This window comes from Diceros bicornis, chromosome 27 (genome assembly GCF_020826845.1).
Source record: "Diceros bicornis minor isolate mBicDic1 chromosome 27, mDicBic1.mat.cur, whole genome shotgun sequence".
Classification (NCBI taxonomy): domain Eukaryota; kingdom Metazoa; phylum Chordata; class Mammalia; order Perissodactyla; family Rhinocerotidae; genus Diceros; species Diceros bicornis.
The window spans coordinates 41,658,405-41,675,940 of record NC_080766.1 but is presented as its reverse complement, the minus strand read 5'-3'; the positions used below and the strand labels follow the sequence as shown (position 1 = coordinate 41,675,940).

The window sequence follows — 17,536 nt, the reverse complement described above, 5'->3', positions numbered from 1 at the left end:
CCACAACGCCACCGGGCCGGCCCCTTCCTCTCCCTTTTTAAAGGATCATTATGATTCCAATGGAATCAGAACAACCCAGGATTATCTGCCCCTTTCAAAGTCCTTACCCTGATCGCACCTGCAAAGTCCCTTTTGCCATGTAAAGTCACACATTCACAAGTCCAAGGATTGGGGCATAGACATCGTCGGGGGGCTGTTATTCTGCCACCACGGATGGGTAGGGTTGGATGGGGCATTTTGAGAGATGGGAGTCCAGTTAGAGGTTGTGTGGCATCCCAGGCATGAGAGGGTAAGAATTCCGATGTGCTGTGTCCCCCAGCCTCAGGGATGTGTGAGCATGGCGCGAGATGAGGCATCTCGGTCCTTTCTGTTACTCCTCCTCCTTTATGCCTTGGTGATGCTCCCAGAAGAGAAATGCAATGCAGAAAATTACTCACTTAGGAGACTGCAGAGTTTTAATGACATCTGGCCCTCAGCCAGCTACACTGAGGCTCCTCTCTGAGTGGTCAGTCGGTTGAGGCGGAGGAAGGCACTGGCTGGGGCGGGGTGGGGTACATGATGGTGAAGGGGGAGGTTGAAGGGAGTTTGGGGCCCTCCTCTCCATTTTGAAAGCACAGAGCAGTCCCAAGGGGAGGATAGCGATTGTTCATGAAAATAAATGAACACGCAGAGGCATGTTAAGGCTCTGGTGGAGAGAGCAGCCCTCCAGTAACCTTTTTTTTTTTTTTTAACTAGCTGGAGCTCCACATGAAAGAGAAGAGAGAGGACATTCAGATCAGCTGGTCCTTCATCAGCGTGCCGGAAATGGCCGTTATGGTCCAGCCCAGAGCACTGGGGGAGGTCAGTCTGTCAGTTCTGATGATTCCTCCATCGGTATGTGTGAGGACATGTGTGCGTTATGAAACTGCTCCGGGAAATGGAGGATCAATGCGCTGCTGATGTGTGCAGTCTCCTTCCCTCCTCCCAGGGCAGGGCAGTGACAGGGCAGTCAGCGGAGGGCTTTGATAGATTTAATGCCGGGCTCTCAACCCGTGCTATACCTGGAATCACCTGTCCCCTTTAAAAATGCTGGAGCCTAGAGCCTGCCCCCCACCCTCTATGTGGGTTTAATTGGCTGGGACTTGTTTAAAGCACTCGTGTGTGGCTGAGGTTGAGAACCACTGGAGTGATAGAAACCTAGATTTTCCTTGACATTCCATCACGCTCGATGATCAGATCCTCCCTCCAACCATGAGGTGCTTCGCTTACAGCTCGAGCTGGTTGTCCTAAGGGCACAACTCCTTTCTCTCCACAGTTTTTGCAAAGATGCTTTGAAATCTGGAGGCAAGCTCCTCCTGCTTCCACGTGGTGTTAGGTGTTTGGAGAGTGTATATGGGAGCAGGCAGTGGGCATGCCAAGTCGAGTCAATGTTGTCACTTTCAGTTGCTGGAAAGATCCTGGAAAATCATTTATACCAGAGGCTTAGGTTGTTAGCTTACTCCCTTGCAATGGCTTGCAGTTGACTCTATTTCAGACTCATCCAACTGCTGAGATGTCACCACAGCTGAAATATGAGAATTTAATAGTTTGTCAACGCCTTGATGTAGATATATGCAGGTTTTTTTTTAAGACGAATGAGTTTGTATTGTAATTCTTTTAACTTGTGTACATCAGAATTGTAATTTTGGCCTGGCCATTTAGTTATGCAAGGTGTGTGTGTTAAGTATTTTCCTTGCCGCCAATTCATTTTGTTTCCCATATTTCTATCTCCTTTCTCCCACAATGGGCATCCTCTGTTCAGGCCTACAATATGCACAGAACCGTTTTGTCACTTGCTTTCCCAACACCACTGCTGACTGCCAGCCAGCCCACCAAAGTCCAAGATTTTTCTGCTGGCCTTTGTGTCAGGCTGTATCCCACTGAGGGTACAGAGTTCTGTGTTCAAAAATTCCTCAAATTATTTTTTTTCTCTGTGTGGTTATGTTACCAACCTAATGTAGGTTAAGTGCATTTGCTTCTGTTTGTATTCAGTTTGGGTTTTGTCTCTGTCTTTGTTGACTTACATATGTTTTTTGAATGTGCAAAATATTAACATGGTTCAAAAGTCCAAATGACGTGAAAGGTTGTACTCAGAAGTCCGTTCTCTGTCCCTGCCCCTTCTGCCCTTCCCTCCATCCCTGCACATGGTAATGTGTTCCCTTAGTTTTTGTTTATCTGTCCTGGGCTTCTTTTTGCAAAAATGATCTTATTCCCCCTTTCTTGCCCAAACAGTGGCATGCTGTGTGTGCTCGTCACTCCTTGCCCCCACAAAGCCCTGTGCATTTCTCTGACCACCCCATGCTCCTCGTGTTAATGAGAAGCATGACCTCCCCAATGAAGCACTTATATAGAATGAAGCCAGCTCCAGGCACTGACCCTCTGACCCGGCGGGTGAGATGGCATGGGGCAGGGAGTAGCTTTAAAGGAAGGTCCCACGTCAGCTGCTCTGGGCAATCTAAGATGTGATGAAGGCTGATATCTGAGCACCCCAAACTCATCTTTCACACAGAGTTTGTCCTCTGTAAAATGAGGACAAATTGTGGGGGTTAAAAAAGATTAAAATAGATAAACAACATGTGGTCTATCCATACCATGGAATATTAATCAGCCATAAAAAAGAATGGAGTACTGACACATGTTACAACACGGATGAAGCTTGAAAACACACTCAGTGAAAGGAGCCAGACATCAAAGACCACATGCTGTATGACTCCATTTCTCTGAACTGTCCAGAACAGGCGAATACATAGAGACAGCAGATTAGTGGTCACCAGGGGCTGTTGGTGGGGACGGATGGGGAGTGACTACTGATGGGTACGGGGTTCGCTTTTGGGGTGGATGAGAATATTTTGGAGCTAGATAGAGGTGATGGTTGTACCACACTGTGAATGTACTAAAGCCACTGTAATGTATACTTAAAATGATTAATTTTATGTGATATGAATTTCACCTCAATTAAAAAAAAATAAGTATATCAAGGGCCTGTTGAAGAGAAGATGATGGTAGAGCGGTTGTGAGTGCAGACCCTGTAGCCTTACTGCATGGGTTTGACTTCCAGCTGTGTGACCCTACACATGTTAATTAACTTCTCTGTGCCTTAGTTCCCTCTTCTGTAAAGTGGGGAGAATCATATTCAACATGGTTGTGAGAATTATATTAGTTAATACATATAAGTGTATAGAATCAAGCCTGCCACATCCTAAGAATAATGTATTAGCTATTTTGGTTATTATTAGAGTTCCTGGCAGAGAGTAGATTCTTAATAAATGGCTGATTTGGACTAAGGTTGTTATAACAAGGCCTGGCCAGCTGGTCATCCTTGAGACACTGCAGACGAATTTCTGAGATCACTCCAGCCCCACAAGTCGGAAGGTTTCAGTAGCGCTGTAGTCCTGGTGGCAATCCAGTCCTGTGAGTGTCCCATCCCTGTGAGCGGGGCGGGGATGGCTGGAGCCCACAGTGAGAGCATTTATGCCAGAGGTGACGAGGGACACCAGACGGCCCGTGTCGTATTCCGTTGTGTGACTGCACCACAATTTATGTATCTGTTTAGCCGTTGGTGGATACTTAGGTGGTTTCCAGTTCAGGGCTGCTATGCATAGCGGTGCTGTGAACATTCTAGAGCAGGTGAACGCATTTCTGCTGGGTATTGGTTACTGTGGCTTTATGGAGGTTGCCTTCTGGTAATGTAAGTCATCAGCTTTGCTCTTCTTCTCTAAGCTTCTATTCTTTCTTCTTGGGCCTTTTCATTTGCTTCAATACTTTTTAATTAAAAAAAATATCAAATGTCACGCAAGAATGAAAAAGCACGTGTCTGTACGTTTGGGGGATAAGACTGAAAGGACATCCAGAGAAACGTTAGCATATTTCTGAGTTGCACCTGCCTTTATTTTTACCATTTCTTAAAATAAGGAGCATGAGTCACTTCTGAGATCAGTAACAGGACCCCTTCTCCCGGGAGAGAACAAGTGGGTATCTCGCCTGCCCTGATCCGACACTGGGGCCCCGGCGACACCACGTTTGCTCCGTCTCAGGGACGTAGTGAGGAGAGCCGTGCGTTTGCCTGTCCTTGGCATGCGTGCATGGGTGTGAAATGATCTGGTGACTTCCTCCCCTTTCTGCAGGACCGGACGGTCAAGACGAAGGCAGTGTCTGAGACACTCCAGGATATTTTGAGGCACCTGGTTAGTTCCGCCTCCCCATCAGTGGTTCTGAGCACCAAGCCCATGGACGTGAGGGAAGTTCAGGTGAGCCCATTCGTGGGAGGGATGGTGGTCCGCCTCCCCTGGAGAATCTGTGTGCATTTCTGCTGTCCCTCCACCCTTCGTGGTGGAGCAAGATGGCACGAGCGCCTGCTGGTTGAGAGTGGCCACGGTCGGGACAAAGCCTCGAGTTCAGCACACAGGGTTTCAAAGCCCCGTGGGATGGAAGGAAGAGGTGTCTGGGCCACTCAGTATTGTCCAACACTAATTAGCCCTGACCCTCTGATTTTCAGGAGCCAAAACTTGACTTTTCACTGTCCATTCAGAGCCCATTGTCTGGGACCTCATCCTCCTGGGACTGAGGTACCTGGGAAACCCAATCAGCAATGAGAACGTGTCCCCGAAGTAAGCAGGGCGAGGCGCACTGGATGCCCAGGCTGGGGGACGGCCTGATGACCTGGCCCTGCCTCTAATAGCATTTGCCCCTTGGAGCTTTATCTCCACTGGGCAGTGTGGGACACACGGGGCGATCTCCTCTGTGTGGCGCCCTTGTCCGTACTCCTCCCTCCCCGTTCTGGGGCCCTTCTCCACCGCCTGATGCGGGCGCTACTTCTTTGGCTAAATTCTCATCCTGGGCATTTGGCTTGGCCAGCCTCACTGGGCTTGGTCTCTCAAATCTTCATTGGCAACCTGTTTGAAAACCGTTGCTTAAGGTGAATTAATTCTCCCGATTATGAGTTGATCTTTTTATTATGGTTATGCAAAACATGCATGTATCATCCCTAAAGGTATTTTTCATACGTATTTCTGGTAATTTTGTGTGGCATGGTAGAATATCCATCTTTATTATGTAGTTCTTGGTGAAGTCATTTTGAAAATATAACTTTTTTTTTTTTGCTTTTCTTTAAATTATTTTTTTTAATTGATGTTTTAATATTTTATAACATTGTGAAATTTTGGGTTGTACATTTTTGTTTGTCTATCACCATATATATGTCTCCCTTCACCCCTTGTGCCCACCCCCCACCCCCATTGCCCCTGGTAACCACAATACAGTTTTCTCTGTCCATGTGTTTGTTTATATTTCACATATGAGTGAGATCATACAGTGTTTGTCTTTCTCTTTCTGGCTTATTTCACTTAACATAATACCCTCCAGGCCCATCCATGTTGTTGCAAATGGGATGATTTTGTCTTTTTTTATGGCTGAGTAGTATTCCATTGTATATATATACCACATCTTCTTGATCCAATCGTCAGTCGAGGGACACTTAGGTTGCTTCCACTTCCTGGCTATAGTGAATAATGCTGCAATGAACACAGGGGTGCATAAGCCTCTTTGGATTGTTGATTTCAGGTTCGTTGGATAGATTCCCGGTAGTGGGATAGCTGGATCATAGGGTATTTCTGTTTTTAATTCTTTGAGGAATCTCCATACTGTTTTCCATAGAGGCTGCACCAGTTTGCATTCCCACCAGCTGTGTATGAGGGTTCCTGTTTTCTGCACATCCTCTCCAACATTTGTTGTTTTTTGTCTTGGTGAGTATAGCCATTCTAATGGGCGTAAGGTGATATCTTAGTGTTGTTTTGATTTGCATTTCCCTGATGATTAGTGATGTTGAACATCTTTTCATGTGCCTGTTGGCCATCTGTATATCTTCTTTGGAGAAGCGTCTGTTCATTTCCTCTGCCCATTTTTTGACTGGGTTGTTTGTTTTTTGTTGTTAAGTTGTGTGAGTTCTTTATATATTATGGAGATTAAGCCCTTGTCGGATATATGTTTTGCACAAATTTTCTCCCAGCTGGTGGGTTGTCTGTTCATCTTGATTCTGGTTTCGTTTGTCTTATAGAAGCTCTTTAATCTGATAAAGTCCCACTTGTTTATTTTTTCTTTAGTTTCTCTAGTCTGGGTAGGCATGTCATCCGAAAAGATTCCTTTATAACCAATGTCAAATAGTGTGTTGCCTATATTTTCTTCTATGAGTTTCATAGTTTCAGGTCTCACCTTCAGGTCTTTGATCCATTTTGAGTTAATTTTTGTGAATGGGGATAGCAGTTGGTCCACTGAAAATATAACTTTTAATGTGATTTTTATGGTGCGGGCTCTTGGTCCCTGGTTCCGATTCAGGCAGGCATCACCCATCACCAGCAGTTAGCGTGTAGAGTCTGCAGGCAAAATCGGTTTGATTCATTGGACAAATATCAGTTGATCACGGTGTTTTGTGCTAAGCTCCGGGCACTGGGGATTACGAGAGTATAAGGAATGGCTTCACCCTCCTGATGCGCACAGTGCAGCTGAAGGAGCAGCTGGAAAAGCAGACAGGAAGAGTGACGTGCTTGTGGGTGTTCATGCAGGCTTCCCAGGGCTTGCAGCCAGGGGTGCTCAGCCCCCCAGAGAGAGGGGGCCGGGCCAGGTTTCCTGGGAGGTGAGAGCAGAGTCTCAGCTGCTCTCTCTTCCAGTAATCCTATGGTGCAGCTTTGTTTCAGATCAGAGGAGCCTGACCGTTTTGAATGTGACAATAAATTTTTAATGTCAAAATTTGAGAAACTTTGCAAAATAGTAGTGTATTTTTAGAATACATGAATTCGGAAAATAAAAGGACCAAAACCACCATAAATTCAATAATGTTTTTAAATAAATCTGTAGAATTTGTATATCAAAATAGCATACATATTGTTGTAGTCAGAGTTCTCTAGGGAAACAGAACCAGTAAGGTGTGTGTGTGTGTGTGTGTGTATGTATATCTCGTCAGCCTCCATAATCGCGTGAGCCAAAACTGGCTCACATGATTATGGAGGCTGACAAGTCCCAAGATCTGCAGAGTGAGTCAGCCAGCTGCAGGCCCAGGGGACCTGATGGTGAAGTTCCAGTCTGTAGGCCAGCAGGGAAAAGCCGATGTTTCGATTCGAGTCCAAAGGCAAGAAAAAACTGATCTCCCTGTTTGAAGGCAGTCAGGCATGAGGAATTCCCTCTTATTTGGAGGAGTCAGCCTTTTGTTCTATTGCGACCTTCAACTGATTGGATGAGGCCCACCCACATTAGAGAGGGCAATCTGCTTTGCTCAGTCTATTGATTTAAATAATGATCTCATCCAAAAACACCCTCACAGAAACACCCAGCATAATGTTTGACCAAATACCTGGGCACCCTACGGACCAGTCAAGTTGACACATATAATTAACCATCACAGATATACAAGTGAAAAAAACATTTTGTCTCCATCCTAGATATGTGGATTGCTCTGTCCCCAGTGCTCATGGACCTGGATCTTACGGACTTTTGCAATTACTTCTTGGCCTCCCAGCACCCGCAGCTCACAGTTGGCAAGGCCCTGGTTCAGAGTAGCATTTTCCAAATGGTGACCTAAAGAACACTAGTATCGCTTCAGATGTTAGTCAGCATCCCCCACAAAGCGTTCAGAGGTCAGATCAGCACCTCGGATCCTTCCCTGGAAGGTTCTCACTGTGCAGAGGCCCATGACATCTCTGAGAAGCTGTTCCAGGATTCCCAAATGTTCGTCCCTAAGGAGCCCCTTTCACAGAACAACCCACAGCCGTGAGTGAAAGGTGGAAGCTAGTTTGGGAAAGGCTGGTTTGAAAGTGGGGTCCTCCAGACTTGGAGGGGCTTTCTGTTGGAAATGCTCTGATGCCTTTTGGGGATACGATGACCAAAGCTGTCCCAGCTGCACCTGCTTGCTTCCTCTCTAGAGCAACACCCAAACGATACTTAGATGTTCCCACGTGGACGGTGGATCTGCCTGGAGATGGGAAGTGGTCACGGGCTCGTGGCCTTAGCCATTCGTGTCTGGCTGGCATCCTGCTGGTGCTGGTGGGCAGTGGGTGCCTGCAGCCTGGAGAGGGCGTCCCACTCCCTTCAGCATCTGGCCTGGGGTAGGCATGGACGCACAGCAAGCTTTGCTCTGGTCTCCACCCACAGCAAGATTCTGGGGAGCCGTCTCTGGCTGAATGCATTGCTACTTTGCTTGCTTTCTTGGGGATAGAAAAGGCTCCCGAGCAGGGGACGTGTTTACAGTTGGTGCATACCCTCCCTTCCATGAGAAGGGAAAATTGTTACAGAGCAGACCCCGGCGTTCAGGCTCCCGTGCAGGTTTTCTCAGACGCCCCTCCCCGTAACAGGTGTCCGGCGGCCGCCGCTCCGGTCCTCTGTTTTCCCCGCGTCATCTCTTTGGCTTTCTTCCGCAGAATCTACAGTGCGCTTCACGTACTCCTCAGGAATCCTGTCCTCCCAAACCTCCCAGGGCTCACGAATTCAAACTCTTGGTGAAGAACATCCGAGCCTCGCTGCTACGTGATCCCGGTGCTTCAGGTGGGTGACGGGGCCCGAGGCGCGGCAGGAGCCGGGCTGGCGTAGAGGTGACTGTCCTGCATCCTGAGCAGAGGGGAGGGGGACTTGTAGGTTCAGTGGCCTTTGACGTCTCCTGTGGCTCCCTCCAATTGTGTGATCCCTGCCTCTGAGCGAAGACGGGCACCTGGAAACTGAAATAGTACAGAGAGACAGTTAAAAACACAATCCCGATTTTGCATACATGAAGAAAGCAATACAATTGTTGCTTTGCCCGTTTGGTTTTTTTTTTTATAGTCTGGAAGTAACTTTTTTTTTCTTTCTGTTGAACCTGTAAATACATGTTAAGCACCCCTGACCAATGCGTACCTTCTGCTTTCCGGGAAGGTGAGGTGCCACATGGGAGGTTTATAGGCTGTCACAAGGGCCTCTGGCTGCTCTCTGAGTGAGGACAGCCGTGCTGCAGAACGGTAACTCTGTAGGCGATTCTGTATTGCTGCTGCGGCTCCAAAGGCGGAGTAGCCTGGACAGGACACGTGTTTCCCCTGTGACTCAATTTTGCTCAGAATAGGAATGGGTTCTTTTTTACTGGCTGAGAACGTTAGGGATTACTTATCTTTATTTGCAAGGCATTTCTTCTGGTTCCAAAAGCACAGACCACATTTAACAGCCAAGACTCTGCAAAGCTAGCTGCAGGTGAGAGTTTTGGTAAAAGCGTTGTATGTTGCCCTCTGAGGCCGCCTTGCTTAGCAGCTGAGAGGGGCTCCCTGGACACAGCCGGCCAGGGTTAGGGTCCCCGTTCCTCGCCTCTGCCAGCAGATCACCGTCTGGGTCTGAGTCTCCCACTGAAGGTGAAGATTCGTGAGATGATGTGTGCAGAACACCTAACACCACCTGGTACCTGGTAAAGGGCCAGAACATTCCAGGATTATCGATCACACAGTGTATTCACGGCTTTATGCCTCAGGACAAGCATTGCCTGGAAGCAGAGATAACTGTTTGCTAGTGGAATTCCTATTATCTTGATCAAATACTCGAAAGAGGTTTTGACTAAGCAGAGTCAGGTATAAAAACATACATCCATTTTAAGTAGAGAGATGGGTTCTCTGTGAGTATCCCCAAATTTAGGAGTCATCCCAGTTACCCTTCCTTTGGCCAGTGGTTAGTCTTGTCCAAAAGTGGGGCACACATCTCTGCTGTAGTGATGTTGCTCCCAGGGAGGGTCCCCCACTGGGAGGCTGTGCCTGCAGCCAGACCTGAGGGAGGGCAGGGGCACGTGGGGCCAGCCCAGGGCTCTAGACCAAGTGAGGGTAGAAAATGTTTAACCCCAAAGGAAGCAGGTGCTTTGAGGGTTTGTAAACAGCAATGAAAGAAACACTGGACCTGCAGAAGTGGGTGAGCCGAGACCTAAGGCATTTAGTTCCGTCTTTCTTTATATGCAAATATGTCTTAATGCAATTTAAAAAACAAAAATAAAAGCCTATACACTGCTCCTTTGTCTGATTACAGGCCACATAAACCCACTGTGTGTAGTTCAGCTGAACGATCCTGTTCAGAAGTTCTCCAGCGCCCTCGCGAAAAACACTACCGACCTCATTTGGGAAGAAGAATTCACCTTGTGCGTACAACCCCATGTCATGGGCTTGGGTGTCCCCAGCCATACCTAGCAGCCTAGCCAAGCCTGCTAGACCCTGAAATCAGTTTACTGTAGCACTTCCATACCCAAAAGACAAAATTTAAAAAAAATTTTTTAAGTGTATTAAGCCTCTGAGGTAGCTTTAAGTCAAACATAGATTCTTTTTGAAGGCAGCTCTTAGTATCCGTTTCCTCCTCACCTACTCCCCCATGCCCTCTTGTGACAAGAAAGACCTGTTGTTGGGCTTTCCACTTGCTTTAGAAACACATACCATCCAGAGCAGAATAGAAAGAAACTTCTGATCGATAGCAAAATCTGACAAAAAGAGTAGAAAAAAGGAAAAGTATACGTCACGTATAAATAATGATATAGGAATCTTAAATAAAATGTTATCAAATAGAATCTGGCAGTACATTAAAAATAACACACTAAGACTTGGCTGAGTTCATGCCAAGAATGTAAGGATGGTTTAATGTGAGGAAATCTATTGATGAAATTCATTGTGTCAGTAGATCAAAGAAAACAAACTTATTATCTCTATATATGTCCAAAAGATATTCAGTGACATTTAATACCCATTCCTAATTTTATAAATCTTAATTAGGACAAGATTTACGGGCACTTCTATAATAAGATAAAAAAAATCACTAAATGATAAATAGAAGCCGTCTCACTGTCAAGAGAAGGATCCACTGTTTTGTTCTAGAAGTATTGGTTAGTGCAATTAGGTAAGAAAAAGAAATAACATACAAGTACTGGAAAGAAAGAGGGAAAACCAATCATTACTTAGTGATGGTATTATTGCATATCTAGACTACTCAAGAAAATCAATTAAAACTATTAGAAATAATGGATATAGGATAGAAATAAATACTATTAGAAAAACTAATAGAAATAATATTTCAGTAAAGGCTGACTACAAAAATATAGAAATCACTTTCTGATGCTTAAACAATAAAAAATTAGAAAAAGTAATGGAAGAAAATGTCCCATGTATAATATAAAGAGCTTTTATAAATCATTAATGAAAATGTGAAGACTCTCTTGGAAAACTGGGCAAAATTTATGAACTAGAAATACAAAAGCAAGAACTATAGATAGCCAGAAACTTCTGAAAAGACGTTTGATCTCAGAAATAAAGTAATGAATCATAAACAAGAGATCATTTTTTTGACCTTATGCATTAGTAAAGAATAAGAGAATAGGAATGGCCAGTGGAAGTGTAAATTGGAATAACCATTCTGGAGGTCATCAACATGTATAAAAAGAAGAAAATCTCTTAAATGCGTGTACCTTTTGACTGTCAATTACAGGTTTCCTAAGGAAGTACTCACAGAGTGTGTGCAAAGATATCTATATGGGGATGTTTATCTCAGCTTGTTTATAATGATGAAATATTGGAAACAACCAACCCATTATCAAGGGTTGGTTATTAAGGAATTTGGCTAAATGAAATCTCATAAGGCCAGAGAGTGGGATACTATACACCTATTAAAAATTATGTTGCTTTGTAGTTATTGACATGGAAAGATGTCCATGATATCTTAAGTGAAAAAAATAGGTTACAAAGGAGGAGGGGGGTATATTATGTTCTATATTTTGTTTTTAGATAATTATATAGCTGCACTTTCTGCTACAGTAACTACTGCTAGCCACATGTGACTCTTTAAATTTCAATGAATTAAAATGAAACAAAATTAAATCCAGTTTCTCAGTTGCACTGGCCACATTTCAGGTTCTCGATAGCCTTATGTGGCTAGAGGCCACCATATTTGATAGCACCTATGTAGAACATTTCCGTCGTCATCTGGAAAGTTCTACTGGACAATTCTAGAAGACTAGTCACCAAATTATTAACAGTAACTATTTCTGGATAGTGAGGTTGCAGATAATCTTTATATTTTTGCTTATATGTTTCTGTAGTTTCTTAAATATTGATGGTGATGTGTGTTCTTTTCTATAATCAGAAAAAAATACTATTTTGAAAAAATAATAAAGCATCTTTAAGGATCACAGCTCTTTTTCCTTTCTGCAGTGAGTTGAATGCTAAGTCGAAGGAGTTGTACCTGCAGATTTCACAGGATGGGCGAGCCTCAGAAGGTGGGTGATGAGCAGGTGGCCGGAGGCCCTGCTCTCTGGGAGGGTCGTCTAGCCGCGCTGACCACAGCCTTGGGAAGCGGGGAGGGCGAGAGACCCCGCAGAGGAGGCCGGCCCTCCCCCAAACCACTCCAGGTCTTCCCAAGGGAAAATTTGTTTGAAAGTCCATTTCAGTTATTAACAAGGTCATACATTTTCCGAGAGAGTATGTTCAACTGGTTTTTTTGGTTTGTTTGTTTTTGTAACAAATACCCAAAATCTTTTATTCAAGAATTCTTGGCTTAGAGAAGCAGTTCTCAACCGTGACGGCCTCAATAGACTCTCTCTCTTTTTTTTTTTTTTTTCAATTGTGGTAAAATACATATAACATAAAAGTTACCCTCTTAACATTTTTGAGTGTAGAATTCAGTGGCATTAAGTGCATTCACGTTGCTGTGCAACCATCGCCACCATCCATCTTCAGAACTCTTCCTCTTGCAAAACTGAAACTCGTACCATTCCACATCGTACCATTCCACATCGACCCATTGCCTCCGCCCCCAGCCCCGGGCACCCACCATTCTACTTTCTGTCTCCATGGATTTCAACTGGCTTTTCCTGGTGAAATAAGCCACAGCAACTTAAATTGGGCACATGCTTTAGATAAAAGAAAGAAACAATGAGAAGTAAAATCCCTACGGTGGACATGGACCTGAATGTGTGCCCATGTATAAATCAGTGCCTCCATATTTATTAGATTTTTAAAAATCTCCACAAACATACCAAAATTGGGAGAGGGGGACATTTGCCTGGCTTATCCAGCTGTGAATCCAAGCTATTTTGTCATCTCCTACAGTCACAAAGACACAGGAAAAAGCAATCAAAGCTCCTGGTTATTAGCAAGAATTCTGAGGCAGTTTCCTTGATTCTGTCGTCTTGAGATAACAGAGATTCTCCTGAGATAAGGGCTGATGTTCCCAGACTGGGCGCGTGGTGTGAACACAGGGTGGGGCAGCTGGTTGCCTGGAGAGAAGCCGGCTCCTAGTCCATTCCTGGGGCACCACTCCTGTTGGCACCGTTGGAATTTCATTCTAGTCAAGCCTGATGGGATCTATGAAATTTCCAACTTAAAAAAAAATTTCCAACTAAAAAAAAAATTACAACTATACACAGCCATGGACTGGGGCTTTGTGGGGGAAAAGGGAAAAAAAGCAGGAAGATTGGCAATAGATGTTAGCGTAGGGCAAATCTTCTCCTGCAAAAAAAAAAACAGAACAAAGAACAACCATTTGCCCTTTACTCAGACTCACATATTTTTAACATTTTGCCCTGTTTCCTTTATTATTGGTGTCCACACTTGGTGGTTGCTCTCACTTGCTCCGTCTACACACACACACACGCGCGCGCGCACACACACACACACACACACACGAGTGAATGCACGAACCATCTGAGGTTCAGCTGCACGCACAATGGCCCTTACCCCTAGATTCTTCAGTGTGTATTTCCCAAGAACAGGGATGTTTTCTTAAGTGTCCACGGTAGTTATCAGCTTCCTGAATTTGCACTGATAACAGCTCTTTACCGCCCATATTCCCATTTTGATCAGTTGACCCGCTAACGTCCCTCATAGGGGTTATTTCCCACTTCAGTACAGGATCAGGTATTGCCTCTAATCGTCACCTCTCTTTAGCCTCCTTGGGTCTGGAAACTTTCCACAGCCTTTCTTTGTCTTTTATGACGTTGACGTTTTTAAAGTGTTCTGAAACTGGAGCATTTTCCAGTGAACAGGACGTCCCCCAGGAGTTTGGTTGTTCTGGTCATGTTGACCTTTTGCTCTTGTGGAAACATCCACGGGGCTCCTTGCTTGTCTCCTGTCTTTCAGCTCTGCTGGCCATGACGACTGTTCCTCTAGATTTGTTTAAGAAGCAGCCCTCTGGGCCACAGAGCTTCACGCTGACCAGTGGCTCCTCCTTCGGCAGCTCGGTGTTGGGGTCGGTCACTGCGGAGGTAGGACGTGGCTCCCCGCCGTGGCCGAGTTCTGGCTTGACTCACTTGGGATGGGAGCATCTTCATCCCTGTCTGTCAGAGTCTTGTTCTTGCTTCAGCGTAAAACAAGAAGCTCGTCCAAGAAGAGCTGCTCTTTTGTGCTAGGCATTTCTAGATTTGACAGGGACCCCTCCTGCCCATGATGGTGTTGAGTTGTCTGCCATATGAAATAACTTTCCAGGATGCCTTTTCATGCGGGCTTAACCCAGAAAGGGCTTTTTTCTTTCATTTGGTTCTCCAGCTTTTGTTCCCATCATTCTGTGTTGGTGGCTGGGTTTGAGCATGGGTTTCATCATCCTCTGTCAATTCTGGGGAAATCTGGGTTAATTATAAGTTAATTCTAATACTAAGTGACATTAACTGAAGAGATCAGTGGTGATTTTGGAGCAAGTCAGCATTCCATGGTGGGATATTGGTCTTTGCACTGACTCTAAGGCACGTAACCAGCCTTCTCTGCAGTTTTCTTACGTAGAACCCGGTGAAGTGAAACCCTGGCAAATGCCTCCTCCTGTTCCTGCTGCAAAGATAGAGAAAGACCGCACGGTGATGCCGTGTGGGACTGTGGTCACTACTGTCACTGCCGTGAAAAGCAAGCCTCGCTTTGACACGGGGAGGGCATCCCCACTGAGCTCTGGTGAGAGAGTGGAGAACGGTGTCCCCACAGAAGCTCTGAAGTCAGGCTCTCCCTGTGGGTGTCTTCCCTCTATAAACTGCAGAACGCTGCAGGCTGCGGTATTGAGTATTATTAAGAAAATCTCATGGCACAGGAAGGATAGTAATTGGAAAAACTTCTGCTTAGCATTTTTATTAGGCAATTATCTTTCTATTTTGTCCAATAAATACATGACAAGCTACAGCAAGGATCAACCCTGTAGTATATTCTGATGCTAAACTCTAGATATTGGATGAAACATGTAGTTAAATTAAGTACTCCATTACCTTTACATGGGGACAGCACACTATCTTGAAACATTAGATATAAGCAGTCAGTGTAGTTTTTTATGTTAAAAACCATTCATTAGAAGACTTGATGTGCAGTCGTTTTAGACCCAGCTGAATTCTGTACCTGTCCCCACAGCCACCACCTGGGAGACAACTTCCATACAAGTGTACGATTTATGATTATTATTTTTTATTTATACTGGTTTCTGCTTATACAAAAGTATTATCTTCCCAGAACAGATTGCTTGGCACAGTTCTTGAAGGCAAAACAGAAAGTGAAATTCTGCCTTAATTAAAATGTTTCTGAAATTTGATTTAAACCTGGGCTCCCAACACCACTTCTGAGCAAACCCTCCCCACCCCCAAAAAAAGGATAAGAGAGATGTTAAAAAATCTTAAGGTTTGGCCCTAGCCTTTTCCACCTGCATGAAGTCGAGTGGAAGGGAGGCGTGATTTCACTGTCAGGGAACTGTTGATTCGACAGCTTTTGGAGGGGCGTCACCGTCAGGATTTCTCCCTGGCAGAGTCTCCCCTGAGGACGCCTGTCAAGGTGAGGGTGATCGAGAAGGACATCTCCGTCCAGGCCATCTCCTGCCACGGCGCTCCAGTCAGTAAGACATTCTCCTCGTCAGATACAGGTAACGGACACCACGCTCGTGGTCATTCTCCCTCTTAGCTTCCTCCAGGCTCGTCTCAAAAGCCTCTCTCGTCTGATGAGAAGTTTGAATTTCCTTTCTGGAGCGTGGGAGTTTTTTTGAGTAATAAGTGAAGAACTAGAAGGAGAAAAGGGAAATCGAGGTCGATCAAAGACCAGGAGTGATGTTAGCATCCCTGCTTTAAGTTTAGGGAACGCTTTAACCAAATAAACAGAAAAACTCAGCTGATGCCGCACTTTATGAAATTTTTGAACATCATTTTTTCTCTTGTTCAACATACCAGTTACATGAATACCATAAAATAAGTAGGACTCAGGAGACGTAATCATAAAAGCAACTTTATTGTTGTCTCCCTTGGTCCTGTGAAACCTGTTTAATAGGAGTAGTTTCCTCCAGAGCTCTGGATGCAAATTTCCCATTTTTTGGTCACTTTCAGGTAATAAACATCTGTAAAGAGCTGTGTTACTGCGTTTTTGAGTCACAGCACAATCTAAATTTGGGGATTAAATGTTTTCCCTTGGCTCATATGACCTGCCGTCAGAGAAGGGGCGAGCAGGCACTTCTCTCTGGCTCGTGTCCCCGTTCACTGAGTCCTGTTCTGATCTTGCCAAGGTCTAGGATAGGCAAGCAGGAGTGGTGGAGGGGGTGGGTAGAAAGTTCTCATTTGACGGTGCTGTCATAAGATGGTTTTGCATTCTCTCAACCTGGGCGGAAGTTGAAAAGGGCCTCTTTCCTTTGTGGGAGTTGTCATGGTTCTTGGGATACAGCCTGCAGGGTCCCCCCAGCTGCAACTTCCTAGACACAGGCAGTGCCTCTCCCTTGGCTGGCTGCTCCTGAAGGCCCTTTCTCTCTTTCTGCCCCTGGCAGGACACCCCACTGCCTCATGCTGCGGGGCACCCTGCACCTGGGCAGGTTCCCTTTTTAAAAGACCCTGGGGTGACGTTCCCGCTGTGGCTTCCTCCCCTGGTCCGTGGCAGTGGCGCGGCCCCCAGCATCAGCTCCCACCTCGTAGCCAGGGGCCGCAGTAGCATTCTCAGGCACGCCGGGCAGGGCTTTCCGAGGACGGCACAGAAGCTCTGGGCTTGGTGTGCAGAGGTGGCAGTCCCATACCTGTCCCTTGGAGGCATTGAGAATCACAGCACAGCTCTCTCCTCAGGAGTCCTCCCCGAGTCCTTTCTCGTGACCATCTCTCTTCTCCCCGAGGGTCATGGTCGAGCAGTTCTTGGCCACGTTGTTCTGGTCACCCCTCCCTTTTGAAACGTAGCTTCTGTTGTCCACAGGCCACGGCCAAAACCAAGAAGGGAAAAGTTCCTATTCACATCCTGCTCCTTTAATTGTGTTGTGCTTTTAATTTAACCTTAACAGAAAAGTGTAAGGTCTAAGCACCAGCTCTGAGTCTAAGAGACCTGGCTGGACATCTCGGCTCTGCCGCCTACCTGGCTGCCTGACAATTCCCCCATTTCTCAAATGGGGATAAAAAAACTACCTCCCTCATCAGGTTTGGGGGATGATTAAAATGAAGGAGCGTGCGCCGAGCTCTTTGCACGGTGCCCGGTACACAGTAAGCATTCTGCAGGCGTTGCCCAGGGTGGGGTATTTCTAACCGTGGGAAGGAGCTGGCCCTTCACGGTTCTGAACACCACCGTGTGTGTTT

The 17,536-nt window shown here is 45.6% G+C and overlaps 1 protein-coding gene across 2 annotated transcripts in view; it reads left to right on the top strand.

The window, feature by feature from the left end:
• C2CD2 (C2 calcium dependent domain containing 2) overlaps positions 1 to 17,536 on the top strand; it is a 55,619-nt gene that overhangs the window by 22,885 nt on the left and 15,198 nt on the right. The window contains exons 4-11 of one of the 2 annotated variants that reach the window (XM_058523148.1): positions 736 to 840; positions 4,143 to 4,265; positions 8,424 to 8,547; positions 10,033 to 10,141; positions 12,195 to 12,259; positions 14,121 to 14,245; positions 14,744 to 14,918; positions 15,751 to 15,864. In XM_058523148.1, the coding sequence (XP_058379131.1) occupies positions 736 to 840; positions 4,143 to 4,265; positions 8,424 to 8,547; positions 10,033 to 10,141; positions 12,195 to 12,259; positions 14,121 to 14,245; positions 14,744 to 14,918; positions 15,751 to 15,864 (940 nt within the window). The remainder of the gene's footprint in view (positions 1 to 735; positions 841 to 4,142; positions 4,266 to 8,423; positions 8,548 to 10,032; positions 10,142 to 12,194; positions 12,260 to 14,120; positions 14,246 to 14,743; positions 14,919 to 15,750; positions 15,865 to 17,536) is intronic. The other variant, XM_058523149.1, reaches the window with a different exon arrangement.